The sequence below is a fragment of the Podarcis filfolensis genome (genome assembly GCF_964270895.1).
Source record: "Podarcis filfolensis genome assembly, chromosome: 5".
In the NCBI taxonomy this organism is placed as follows: Eukaryota; Metazoa; Chordata; class Lepidosauria; order Squamata; family Lacertidae; genus Podarcis; species Podarcis filfolensis.
This window is the reverse complement of record NC_139608.1, coordinates 91,118,601-91,132,161: the sequence shown is the minus strand read 5'-3', so window position 1 is coordinate 91,132,161 and position 13,561 is coordinate 91,118,601. Positions and strand designations below refer to the sequence as shown.

The following is a 13,561-nucleotide window of genomic DNA, read 5'->3' as shown; positions in this document are numbered from 1 at the left end:
CAGCAAGTCCAAGAAAAGAGCAGTATTTCCTCATGCTCATACTCCACGGTTGTTGGGCTCGTGCTGTTAATTTCCCCACAAAGAGGTAAGAATGGGCTGCAAACAATTGATGTTTGGAAATCCCCAGCAGGGACACAAATAGGGGGAGAAGGGAAAACCACAATCAGCCCCCAGGCATTGTGTCACGCAGGCCTGCATCAGAAAGCATACTTTACTCTGAAGTAGAACCTAGTGCTTTCAGACAACACCTACTTCTTCATCCTCGTCCTCAAACAAAGATAGTGATGTCTTTGTTGTCACTTTGCTAGAAGATGAACTCTTTGATTTTGATGGATAAGAAAACAAATCCTGTTGGACAGAAAAGAAAGCTGGCATCAGCAATTTCCACCCCCAGAAGGTCATTTACTCTTCTGGAATATTCAGCATCAATGGGCAGACATGAAGGGTAGCATTCTCTCTTTGTGGACTTCTGGGAGCCTTACCTTTTCCTCCACTACTTGTAGTTTTGCTCAGCTGATTAGACAACAAGGGAGGCACAACTGCAGACAATCAACATAAAGGTGGACCAAACATCTTTTGTGGCACGCAGGCCAAATCCACTGACAAGTTTGCAGCTCAGTTGGGTTTGGTGCAAAAGTGAATGGTTAGGTTAATAACTTACTTCAGAATCCTCCTCATCAGAAAACAGGCTTTTGTGGCCTTTGGAAAATGTCTGAGTTGAAGACCGGACGTTTTCAGCAGACGGTTGACTCTTAAACAACAACAACAAAACACACACACACATTTATGTTGATTTGCAAAGGTTTTGCAAATAATCATGCTTTAGAATTGGTTCTCAACTAGTCGTTGACGAATGCCTTGCAAACATTTTGCCTCAAACATTTTGGCTCCTGAATGCCGCAAACCGAGAAGTGAGTGGTTCTGGTTTGCGAACGTTCTTTGGAACCCAAACGTCCGACATGACAAACGTCCGACATGGCTTCCGATTGGCTGCAGGAGCTTCCTGCAGCCAATCGGAAGCCATGCCTTGGTTTCCAAATGATTTGGAAGTTGAATGGACTTCTGGAACAGATTCTGTTTGACTTCCGAGGTAGCACTGTAATTGCTTTTCCAATTTTGCTACTCAAAATGTGCCCTTTTTTGCTGTCAGTTTGTTAGCTTTATCTTTCTATTCTTTTTCATCTCTGCAAAATACTGCTGCCAAAAAAAAACCAAGCCTAGAGAAACCCAATACCCGTGTCCTGCTCGTATAAAAGAAGATCATGCAGAATGTGAGAAGTAAAAAGGCCGTGTGGATACTTTCTAAGGGAAATTGGAATCATTATTGGCAATTCACTGATCCTAGACCCCAAATTGTGTCTTCCAGGAATAAATACTTTAAAATCTTTGGCAATTTTCCTTTCAGTTACACTCAAGACTGTTTGGGGAAGGATAGATGTTTCTGTTATTAATGTGAACTGCTGGTATAAGAAAGCTTTGTTCTTAGTTGTCTCAGAAAAATTAATCCATTATCTTTAACCTCTGCTTAAACCAGAGCTTTCCAAACCGTGTGTTGCAACACGTTCGTGTGTCGGCTGCAGTATGTAGGTGTGTCACACGAACACTCCCCACGCTCCTCCCAGGGATGGAAAGGGGTTAGTTTAACCTCCGGTTTGCAAGTAAAACTGAATTACTGTGTCACGAAATGATGCATGTCTAAAAAGTGTGTCACCAACTTGAAAGGTTTGGAAAGCTCTGGCTTAAACCAATGAATTGCTGCAACTTGGAGGACTTTTATGATGCACGTAAGCAAAGACCATAGAAAGCCACTTATCCTAGGGAAGTCATGACTATTTGGCATTACCTAGAACATATAACTTTGCTTAACTGGTGCAAATCATGCCCCTTTCACCTGATGCCACTTGAACAAGACTATGTTCCTCCGTTTCATTTATTGCCTTATGCCTCACTCTGTTTTCTACTTACCTTGGTTTTCTATTAAGCCATTTCAATAACTTTTTTTGTTCTTCTTCCGTACGTCTTGTGTTATTGTACAGTAGTAGTACCTCAGAAGTTGAACAGAATCCATTCTGAAAGTCCGTTCAACTTCCAAAACGTTCGGAAGCCACAGAAGCCGTGTCGGACTTTCGGGTTCCAAAGATCGTTCTCAAACCAGAACACTCACTTCCGGGTTTGCGGTGTTCAGGAGACAAAACGTTCGACTCGCAAGGCGTTCGGGATCCAAGGTACAACTGTGTTAAGATTTACTAGTGCTGCTGTCTTTTTAAAGTCTTGATAGTAAAAAGTGTTTTTTTTTTTTTAAAAAACCACAGCTTTCTCCAGAGCAAGATCTCACAATCCTTTCAGAAAGAGTAGATTTGTCAGCAGCTATTGTTTTGAATTGCATGCCAGAAATGTCCAAGGAAGAAGCCAATGGTGAACTTAATGACAGCCAAAAGTTGGTGAAACCACCCCTTTCTCTCCCTAGGCTGCTGGGTAGTGGAAGATCAATGAACTGAGAATCTGTCATTATTATTATTATTATTTAAAGTTTATTTATGTTGATTACCTTATCTCCTGCTGTAAAGTCTTTATTTTCTTTAGCTGCTTTGTTTGTAACAATGGTAATGTCAGGCTTTTCCTTGAACAGATCTTCCTCACCTTCAAAGAGATCAGCTGCAGGTTTGGCTGTTTAAAAACAAAATGTTTACTTCAGGGAAAAAGTTAACTCATTAAGAAAGAAGTCAACTATCAAAGACACTGTGTATATTTTATTGTATTTGCAATGGCTTATGGCTAAAGCACCATATCATATCATACGTATCAGAAAAACAGTGTATAGTCACAAACCCAGGTTTATTACTCAATACATGTCAAGGACCTTTCAAGAGGAGCTTGTAATTCAAACATATTACAACTGAAGCTTTCCCCATCATTTTACTTTCACACCAACAAAAGCTTCACCTGCTAGATTTATGCATGTTGAGCCACTGTCAGAGACACAAGGCACTAAAAGAAGTGGCAGTCTTAAATATAAAGAGACCTCTGGGTCTAGGGCAGTATCTAAATTCTACAAATAATAATAAAGGGTGGCTTTATTTTGCTTGGATTTGCTTGGATGATTAAATAACCAATTGCTGCCACGCTTCTCATTCCAAAGTTCTAACCAAAGACTTCTTCAGCACTTCTGTTCCAAGCAAGGGAAGAACAAGTTATCAGAATGCTTAAAGGAAGATTCCAAATGAATGAAATGCAGCAGCTTACCTGAAATGAAACTTTTCTTATTTGACCCAAGCTTGCCGCCATCATCATCAACATCATCAAAAAGCCCAACATCTTCGTGCCTAGGTGCTTTATCTGTGACAGGTTCTGTCAGTTTCTTATCCTCTTTCCCCTTTAGAAACGAGGAAGGGCTAAACACGTCATTTCCACCTATAGAGGACATATATTGTCATCTCATGTTTAACTGAAGTTCCTATTATTGTTGAAACTAATTAACTGTTGTTCCGTTTATAAAAGTTCTCTCCAAATCTCCGATGCAAATATTGGACAAGCTAATGGTGACTTCTAGACCTTGCTTTTTATTTTATTTTTTCCAATGCTTTTTATTGATTTTCACAAACATAAATAAAACTTAAACTTTTACAATCAACATTTTGTGTTGTCTTATTTACCGTGCGCAATTTCGCGCCCCGACTTCCCTCCTTCCCTGCTCCGGTTTTCCTAATTTACATCTTCTCATGCAGATTCTTATTTACCCTCTATTCACATCGCAGGATTTATATTAGCCCTGCTACAGTTTTTAAACTTCTGCAGTTAATTCGTATGTATGCAACAAATTTACTCCACTCATCTTCAAACTTTGTCACTTTTTGGTCTCAAATTTTATAGGTCATTTTTGCTAATTCTGTATATTCAAAAAAATTTAGTCTAGACCTTGCTTTTTAAAATCATTAGGAACATTATCACTTGGTATTTAACACCAGCAGCAATTAACAAGTAAATTGGAAAGGCAAATCATTACAATTGGATGGGTTTCCAGAACTATATGAATATGCAAGCTTACTGATTCCCAACCCCACTCAGTCATGACTTAACATCACATATAAAACAGCTGGGAATCTCTAGCCTACAAGCCAAATGTGAACCTGTAGCCTCCCAATTTCAGCTCCACCCAGCTAGGCTTTCCTTAGGGGAGCAGATGAGATCAAATGACCTACAGGTGTCCCAGAACTTGCCCTGGAATCCTCTGTAATGCACAGGTGTTTGCAACAGACACATTGACGTGAAGGTAGAAAGTATAAAAAACACAATTTTAAGTCAACTCTAGATTACTCATACCTGGAAAGAGAGATACCGCACCAGCAGGAACTTTCCTTGTAGGTTTTGACGATGGCTCTAAAAAGCATATAATGCGGTCAAATTGAAAATGCAAAACATTCACTTCAGAGTTACTTCTGATGAATTATAAAACGGAACACTAGAAGGAGCATTTTTCTAGTAAGTTAACCAGTTTACAAGGAGTGGGGAGGTATAACTCGAAGAAAATACAAGGGGAAATCTCACAGATGTAGTTTCTCCTATTTTTACTTTTCTAGCTGACATTAAAGTCCCTTAACCCTCCGCTCAGTAGCTGCTTCAAGGGTAAAAAGAATGACCTCACCTAGAACAGTGTTACATCCAACACTTTGGTCACTACGACATATGAGGTCCCCAGACCTGTTCAGTGAACCCAAAGAATGGATTGCAACCACACCTACAAGTCACACCCTCTAAGACAATTGCACGTTCAATGTTAACCTGAAGGAGACCTACACCGTATATCTGAATGCATGTACCGTATTTCTCATTCCATAAGATGCACCTGACCATAAGATGCACCTAGTTTTTAGAGGAGGAAAGGGGGAAAGCCCCGTTTTGGGGGGGGGTCAGCTTACAGTTGTGCAGCTTCTTTTGCAAAGGGGAAAAGCCCTGTTTTTTGGGGGATCAGCTTACAGTTGTGCAGCTACTTTTGCAAAGGGTAAAAGCCCCTTTTTTGAGGATCAGCTCAAAGTTGTTGAGCTTACTTTGCAAAGGGGAAAAATCCTGTTTTTATGGGGTTCAACTCACAGTTCTGCAGCTTCTTTAGGAAAGGAAAGGGAGCCGTTTCTACAGTTTCCAGACAGATAATCTAATCAGTCAGTCACATGTCACTGGGGAAACAAACAGTCTCCGTCTGCAGAACATTCAACAACGGAGGCCTGGGCAAGGGGGTGGGGCCGGAAAGGGAGCCAGCAATCGACCACACATTTGCTCCACAAGACGCACAGACATTTCCCCTTACTTTTTAGGAGGAAAAAAGTGTATCTTATGGAGCGAAAAATACGGTACATCCCCCTTCACATGAATACTGAATATGTAGGTACTGGGGACATGGCTGGTGTTCGTGATCATTCCCTTCACTGTATACATGGGGGAAAGTGTTAAACTCCTCTTTTATGTCCCCAAGTTTGAGGGACATAAAATGCCCTGCTCATACAGTTCTAATAATTAGGTGGATTAGATCATGTTCAGATCAAATCTCTCTCTGAAGTATTTAATCATAGATATTCCCACCACCATCACCCATGGTCTTTCCAAATATCAGTACATGAAGATGGCATTCAGCAAACTCACCCCATTCTGGTCTGCTAATAAAGGTGTGTGAAGGAGAAACACAACTCCCACAGCTGACCAGAGCAGCCTACATGTGGCTCTTGGCCTCTAACAGCTGCCGTCCTGTGGTGAAATGGGTCAGTGTGGCTGTTAAGCAGAAGGTTGGTGGTGGCAAGACTCCTGAATTGCAGGGGTTTGGACTGCAAACTCCTTCCAACTCTTAAAGTTCTATGATTCTATGAAGCAAGCATAACCCCCTCAGTTTTGCCTGCTTTCGTTTTGTATTAAAAGCGTCCCATTTTCAAAGCCTTGCTCCAGGACTCACTAGTTGCTCTTAGGGGTTTGAGCGGGCCATTCTTGTTCCTTGCCCCTGCGCTCTATTTCCCGTCCCACCCCTAACCCCTTCAAAAGACATCCTAGTATTTCTCGTCTCAACTGCTCTCAACCAAAGACTTGATGGGCAGACCGTGCAAATCAAACTTCCGGTTCCCAAGGAAGCTTCCTATGTTCCTAACATGTAGGCTCCTACCTATATCCTGAACCTCCTTAAGACTCCTACTTCAGATGTTACAAAGAAGCAGCACTAACCAACTCTGCAGTGACTGTGGTTCAGATGTCTGAGGTTGCTGCTTTGCAGGTGGGGTGAATCCTTGACTGTAAAAAGCTACTATGTCAAGGAGAATGATTTCCACATGTTTCCTCTCCAGCATGCCATTTTCCCTAAATTCAATGCGTTTTTGTGGCCTAAAGATGTACACTTGAAGGGATGCTCTGCTTCCTGAATGTCAAAACTGGCTCTTGATTTGACCCATCATCAGATGCTACTTTCAAATTTAAAAGGTTTTCTTCACCACCATAAGCACTTGGAAAGTTGCACATTAGAACTCAAGCCAAGGTTTTCTGGCTTCTAATGTATACACCATATAATCAACACTATGCTCATGTCCAGCATTCCCAATTAATATATCTCCATTACATTTAGGAAATCTCCGTAGTTCAGTCTGTTCCATATTTCAGAAATCCTCACCATCATTTATTGGGACCCGTGATTCTTTTTCCATCACATCTTCCCCTTTTGGCAATTCAGAGAAAAGATCACTCTGGATGAAAAGAGAGACCAATAGTAAATAGTTTCTGCATGAGATAAATGGTAAATAGGGTAACTGCATGAACGATGGGGACCAAATATTATAGAATAAAACAATGCTAGACTCAACAAAGGTGACATTTTGGAAATATGCTTCACAAGGACATGTAGCAAACCATCATTTTGCTTCCTGGCTATTAATGAGACTACCGGGGTAAACAGCATTAGAGAAGGAACCATTTTAATTTAGTTTTCCTTACTGGCTGCAAATTGCAACATGAAAAGTTTAGATTCATTGGGTGCAGAAATCAGCCAGTGTGAGATAATAGGACATCCACAACTTCAGGATTAGGTTATCAAACTATGGGATAATATTAATAATAATAATAATTTTTATTTATACCCTGCCCTCCCCAGCCAAGGCCGGGCTCAGGGCAGCTAACAAGCAATAATAAAAACAAGTTGAATGAATACAACTTAAAAACAAGATTAAAATACAACATTAAAATATTGAAACATTAAAATATTGAAATGCAGCCTCATCACAGGAGGAGAAAGGAAAAAGAAAAAAGAGAGAGGGGGAGGGAATCAAACTGGCTCCAAGCCAAAGGCCAGGCGGAACAACTCTTTCTTACAGGCCCTGCGGAAAGAAATCAGATCCCGCAGGGCCCTGGTCTCATGAGACAGAGCGTTCCACCAGGCCGGAGCCAGTGTTGAAAAGGCCCTGGCTCTGGTTGAAGCTAATCTAACTTCCTTAGGGCCCGGGACCACCAGGGTGTTGCTATTTATGGACCTTGAGGTCCTCCGTGGGGCATACCGGGAGAGGCGGTCCCGTAGGTACGAGGGTCCTATGAGATATCCGGGAACGACACTTTGTTGCCCATTTCAACATACCATTTTTATTTATTTATTTATTTATTTATTTATATTTATTTATTTATTTCAATCTCATAACATTTATATACTACTTGATTGTAAAAAACAACAACCTCAAAGTGGTTTAATATCCCTTATCTTCAACCCAAGCAGGAATTCTGCAAGCCACATCTAAAAGGTGCCACTCAATTCCTGACTTTGGAGAGTTGCCTTGGTACCAGTTTCACCTGCTCTTCTTCCTTTCAGCACTGCAAAAAATGCCTGCCTGTGTGGGCTGAACTTTATTCGCCAGATGCTCAAACAGCATGCAACAGCCACTCAACGCTCTACAAAGACTTAATGATATGAAAAAGTAGCGGCAGCATTATATACTTGTGGTCACCTAACTGTGTTTGAAGAAAGCAAAAGGACAGGATTAGATCCACTGCCTTTAAACTCGATCGCCTTGAACAACCATCTGGATCACCTGAAGCCTTAAGTGGTTTCCTGCCATTTACAATGATATTGAAAGTGGCTATACCATTCAACAATGGCATGGAGAATGCTACTAGCTCAGAGATGGAAGGAAGGAGAAGTACCAACGAAAGAAAAATGGCAGATGAAACTGATGGAATATGTGGAGATGGCGAAACTGATGGGGAAGATCTGACACCAGGAAGATCAAGTATTTACTAAAGACTGGAGTAAATTTGTAATTTACTTAAAAGACCACTGTAAACAGTTAAAACCTTTGGCAGGGATGCAATGACACTTGTAATGTGGAATTATTTATGATAACTATAGTTAATTAATAGATTGATAATGGTAAAAGATGTGGAAAACTTAAATTTAAATATGGAATCCGTGGAGGGAGGGAAGGAGGTCCGAAGGTTCAAAAGAACCTTGTATTTGAATGTTTGAAAAGGTTATGTTTTTTATGTATAAAATGATCAAAAACCTAATAATTTTTTTTTAATAAAAAAAGAAAAGTGGCTATACCATGAGGATGCCTCAACTGAAGCCAATGGTGCAGCATAAGATTTGGGGAATTGTAAATGGGCTCAGCATATCTAAGAATGCTGAATATGAGAGATATAAATGACTTCCGAAAAATGTTCAGTTGATGATAGTAATTGAGACGCTGTGTTAGGTATCACCATCTAGAGCAGAAGGGTACCATCTCTGAGCTCTTTGTTTGATTCTGTACATGGATTAATACTAATACTACTACTACTACTACTACTACTACTACTACTACTACTAATTTATTATTTATACCCCGCCCATCTGGCTGGGCTTCCCCAGCCACTCCGGGTTGCTTCCAAAAAAATATTAAAATACTGTAATACATCAAACATTAAAAGCTTCCCTAAACAGGGCTGCTTTCAGATGTCTTCTAAAAGTCTGGTAGTTGTTGTTCTCTTTGACATCTGGTGGGAGGGTGTTCCACAGGGAGGGCGCCACCACCGAGAAGGCCCTCTGCCTGGTTCCCTGTAACTTAGCTTCTCACAGTGAGGGAACCGCCAGAAGGCCCTCGGTGCTGGACCTCAGTCTCCGGGTAGAACGATGGGGGTGGAGACGCTCCTTCAGATATACTGGACCGAGGCCGTTTAGGGCTTTAAAGGTCAGCACCAACACTTTGAATTGTGCTCGGAAACGTCCTGGGAGTCAATGTAGGTCTTTCAAGACCGGTGTTATATGGTCTCGGCGGCCGCTCCCAGTCACCAGTCCAGCTGCCAATTTGAATCATACCAACCTCTTCATCATCAAAGAGTCCCGTCCCACCACTGAAGAGGCCATCTTTAGAGCAAAATGGTGAGAAGTCTTCATCCGTCAACTTGGGGGGCTTAAAAATATCCCCATCGTCTAGGAAGAGGGAATACGTGTATCAATGTATTTGACAGTTGCTGGAAAGAAGTTCATTATGTGTCACAGAGCAAGCCAGTTAGTAAATTACAGTTCCAAATTGGAGTTAACTCTTTATTAGCAAAAGCAGGATCTTCACAGACTTGCCTGTTTCAGGCCTAACTGGCACAGCAGCTTATTCCCTGTAGGCCTTACTCCATGAAATGAGTGGCCAAGACTAAAGGTCCCTGCCTACCCATAGCCATTTAGGTGTTCTCCTTTCCAGGGCTTTCCCCAAGCGATCAGAGGCTGTGCTTGTATGCAGTCTGTCTTTGCTCTTCCCATTTCACGCCTCTCCTCATTCTGGGAGTCAGGGGGAGGGAGGTTTGTTGCAGCGGGAGGGGGAGACACCCATGACTCTTCACCAAACCGACCCATCTCTGTCTCTTGACCTCCCTATTCCCACTCGCCTGCTTCAGCTTCTGCCTCTGATTTTGGCCTTCTCTCTGCCACAGACTCTCCCAACTCACTGAGCCCTGTTACTCCTTCAGCTTTCAACACTTCCTCTTCCTAGTCTTCTCCCTCTGACCACTCATCGTTGTCCCACCATCACTCCCCAGGCTCTGAGTCTTCTTCCCTTGGTGGCTCCCCAGCTGGCTCTGCCCACCATGCCTGTGCATACAACCAGCCCATGACATTATGAAGCACTAAGTCATCTATCCCAGAAAGAAGCCAAGAACAACTCTGACAAATTTACTGTCTGAGGGCCACAAAGACTCAAGTTTCCCACTCTTCCCATTTGATTCACTTTGGTGTCAAGCTCTTTTGTAGTTCCTTGCTATGTGCAAAAGGAGCAACAAGGGTCTAAAAACGCAATAAAGGGCATCCTCATCTCAGAGGAAATGTTTTAAAACTTAAGAACAGCAACAAGACTGCGGTCACAATAAGACATGCAGAAATTGCTCAACCTTCTCCGTATGCCTCTTCTATCTTGGCACTAAAAAAAGGGAACGTTAAACTTCCAACCCACAGTAGTATTCATTAAGATTAAGAACATCAAAACATTTAGAATAGGAATGACTAGGTGATGCCCCCATCAATTTCACCTCCATACGTCCAAAGAAAACTTAACAACATGGAAAAAAACCAACACTTACCATCTGATGAGACACTTTCTTCCTTATTTGTCACTGTGGTTTTATTTTTTGTATCTACCAATGGTTGAAGTAGAAGAAAGTTAATTGATTATTAATTGTTCTTTGCCAATGCATCATTTATAGAAACATTTGACAAGCAATAAACAGAAAGCCAGGAAAAAATGAAATATTTATAAATCACTTTTTATCACAGTTCCCCTCAAAGGGCCTTCCATAACAGTAAAATACCATCTCTCTCTCTCTCTCAAAGCCAACATAAGAATCAATCAGCATCATATCACTGAAAACCAGAAAGAAACCATGATGTTGTGCTCTTATGCCTGGGTCTGTTAGGGTATACCCACTTTTAACAAAAATAATCTAATCAAGTGCTATAACTTTTCATTTCTACCTCTTAGGGGTGGAGGGAAAGGGGAAAGCTATTTTAATAACAGAAAGACTTTACCCAAATGGAATATTTTTCAATCTTCTTTCTAGTCCCTGATTTCTCTTTGATAGCAGCTACTGATGGGTTTTTCAACATTAGTAAAAATATGTAAAATGACAGGCTTATGTGGTCCAAACGGCAGCAGGTACACACAAGAGGGAAGTGTCAAGAGATTCAGGTTAACCTCAGGGTTTGCAGAAGAATGAAGTATCTTAGAAAAAGGCCAGGGGTGGAGGGACCTGAAAGAATGAGCATGTGTTCTGAGTAATCATGGTGGGCTGACTGTTGAGAGGAAAAACACTGGGAATTGGGTGGAAATTGAACATTGGAAAAGGACAAAGAAGCACACCGATATGAATGATACTTGTCCATTCTCTAGTTCTGTCAACAACTTGCTCTGCACAGTCTCCTGCCTGAGAAGAGAGAGATCTGAAGGCTCACATTTGTTCCCTTTATTTCCAGAGTTCAGGCCAAAAGTGAACATCACCCCAATACAAGAGGGAGGGGACAGGAGCCTTGGGAGAGAACTACCAAAAAATCCTTAGGAAAAACCTTATGGGTTGAACCCCAAAACTGCCCAGTGAAGGTGAAGGATGTTCAGTGGCCATGGAATACTGACTGATTAGTTTGGGAAGGGATGAATGAGAATGAAATGGGAGTAGCTGAAATCCCCAGCAACAGAATTCCACATTGCAACGTTTTGCTGCAAGTCACACTTGTTCTGCACGTTTCCAAATGCCAACAGAAAATGTTTTTCACACCGCACACATGCACAAAATTCAACTTTATCAAAGAAAAAAGCTTTGAGAAGCAGCTTACATGATTGCTCTTCCTCTTCCCCTTTGATACGAGCGGCAAGCTCATCCGTAAATGATGTAGGCCTTTTCTTTTTCTGAAGTAGTCATATGGGAATGGATGGAAGAAGGAAAGAAAAAAACATGCACACATATTTCGTTTCAATTTGGTTTCATAACTTTTTAAAAATTGCTGTTGAAAAAGGTGTATTTTTTTAAAGAAAACTGACCATTTTTTCAGACTATGAAAGGAATAGGAGATCCTAAGAACAATTGCCCCCACTTCCCAAAAAATGGGTCAGGCGCCCTACTAGTTAACATCACTTTACCATCTAGACTGGAGATTCTTCCCTGGATTACCAAAAGAGTTAAATTAGTCTTAAGAACGCTCTCAGAGAACAGTCAGTGGAAAGCAGATTTGTAGAAATAGCACGCATGTGAACAGAAAACTTGCAGTTCCAATGAGCAACATTTTGTATGAAAATAGTCTGTTAGTATTATTTTAGATGATTTTCTGTTTTTTTGAAAGCTATATATACGACCAAATGCAGGTTACTCATGATCGTTTAGGTACGTAGTAGGGACTTTTTGGTCCTGTTCTTGGCTGCAAAACACATGGTTGTGTTAAAGCCTTAAACAAAGAAAAAATGTAGTACAAAACTACTATTATGATTTTTACGAATAAGCAGTCTTCAGTACAAATATATTATATTGAAACATTCCACTGGGTCATATGCCAAGCAGAAACCAAGCAGATTTTACTTAGTGTACTTTTAGATGTCATAACTAGTCTTAGCCTATCTACAGCACCAAGAAAGAAAGCCCTGCTTTGAGCCAACTGAATTGTATCAGAGAGTTTTCTGTCCTTTTCTAAATATTTCCCCTCCCCCCCATGTCTTTTTTTTGTCCGAAGTTTTTCTGAATAAAACTAGAAATGACGTCAGGCAGCAATCACTTACCAGCCTTGCGTTCTCTTCTAAGTCACCTTCTTCATCATCGTCTTCCCCTTTTTCAGAGTCACCAAAAAAATCATCTTCGTCACTCATCAGTGCCGTTCTCTGAAAAAACAAACACACACCACACTTCATGCTCCAGGACACTTGAGACAGAAAGTAGTACTTTATTTTACTATTTTTCATTTAATGGCTTTATAATCAATCTTCATCAAAAGATCTGAGAGTAGTTCACAATAGAAAAATACAACATAAAAAAGCACAAATAAATAATTAAGACAGAAAGAACAAAACAATAACCCTCCCTCCCACAACCGCATTTAAAAGTCTGCAGAATATTAATCAGCCAAAGGCCTGGTAGAACAGGAACAGTTTCACGTGGCAACAAAAAATATATAACGAAGGCATCTGATGAAGTATATTGAGCCAGCTTTAGAGTCAATGCTTGTCAGGGAGTAGCTTTCCTTTCTGACAACAGGAGCATTCAACCTGATGTCGAAAGCTGTATGACAAGTAGAGTATTCTTCTCTCACACAGTCTTATGTTTCATTTCCATGAAAGCCTTTCCCAAGGCAGATATTGTCAGTTGAAGTGCCTGGAATCACTTTAACCTGCTATGCTATACAGAGTCAAGCAGGGCCAGTGCCACTGGTCAGAACAGTTGGGCATTTGCCAATGAACCTAGGGTTCATAAGGTTCCCCCATTAACTGTGCTCACCAGATGGCCACCAGTCTTGGGGACTAATCTGATCTTCACAACTGCAGCAAAAGCTGTAAGACCATACCCTTGTCCCCATTATCAGGAAAATCAGTGCTCTGTGTGTGCAAAC

At 41.1% G+C, this 13,561-nt stretch overlaps 1 protein-coding gene across 11 annotated transcripts in view; it reads right to left on the bottom strand.

Annotated features, from left to right (window-relative positions):
- Positions 1–13,561, bottom strand: part of LOC310763403 (WASH complex subunit 2-like) — a 43,643-nt gene that overhangs the window by 19,016 nt on the left and 11,066 nt on the right. For 7 of the 11 annotated variants that reach the window (XM_083615516.1, XM_083615522.1, XM_083615524.1 and 4 more), the window contains exons 8-17: positions 12,738–12,836; positions 11,804–11,876; positions 10,558–10,611; positions 9,312–9,421; positions 6,641–6,713; positions 4,321–4,377; positions 3,244–3,411; positions 2,549–2,667; positions 662–751; positions 253–348 (exon numbers count right to left, since the gene is read on the bottom strand). In XM_083615516.1, the coding sequence (XP_083471642.1) occupies positions 253–348; positions 662–751; positions 2,549–2,667; positions 3,244–3,411; positions 4,321–4,377; positions 6,641–6,713; positions 9,312–9,421; positions 10,558–10,611; positions 11,804–11,876; positions 12,738–12,836 (939 nt within the window). The remainder of the gene's footprint in view (positions 1–252; positions 349–661; positions 752–2,548; positions 2,668–3,243; positions 3,412–4,320; positions 4,378–6,640; positions 6,714–9,311; positions 9,422–10,557; positions 10,612–11,803; positions 11,877–12,737; positions 12,837–13,561) is intronic. The other 4 variants (XM_083615520.1, XM_083615525.1, XM_083615521.1 and 1 more) reach the window with 1 other exon arrangement.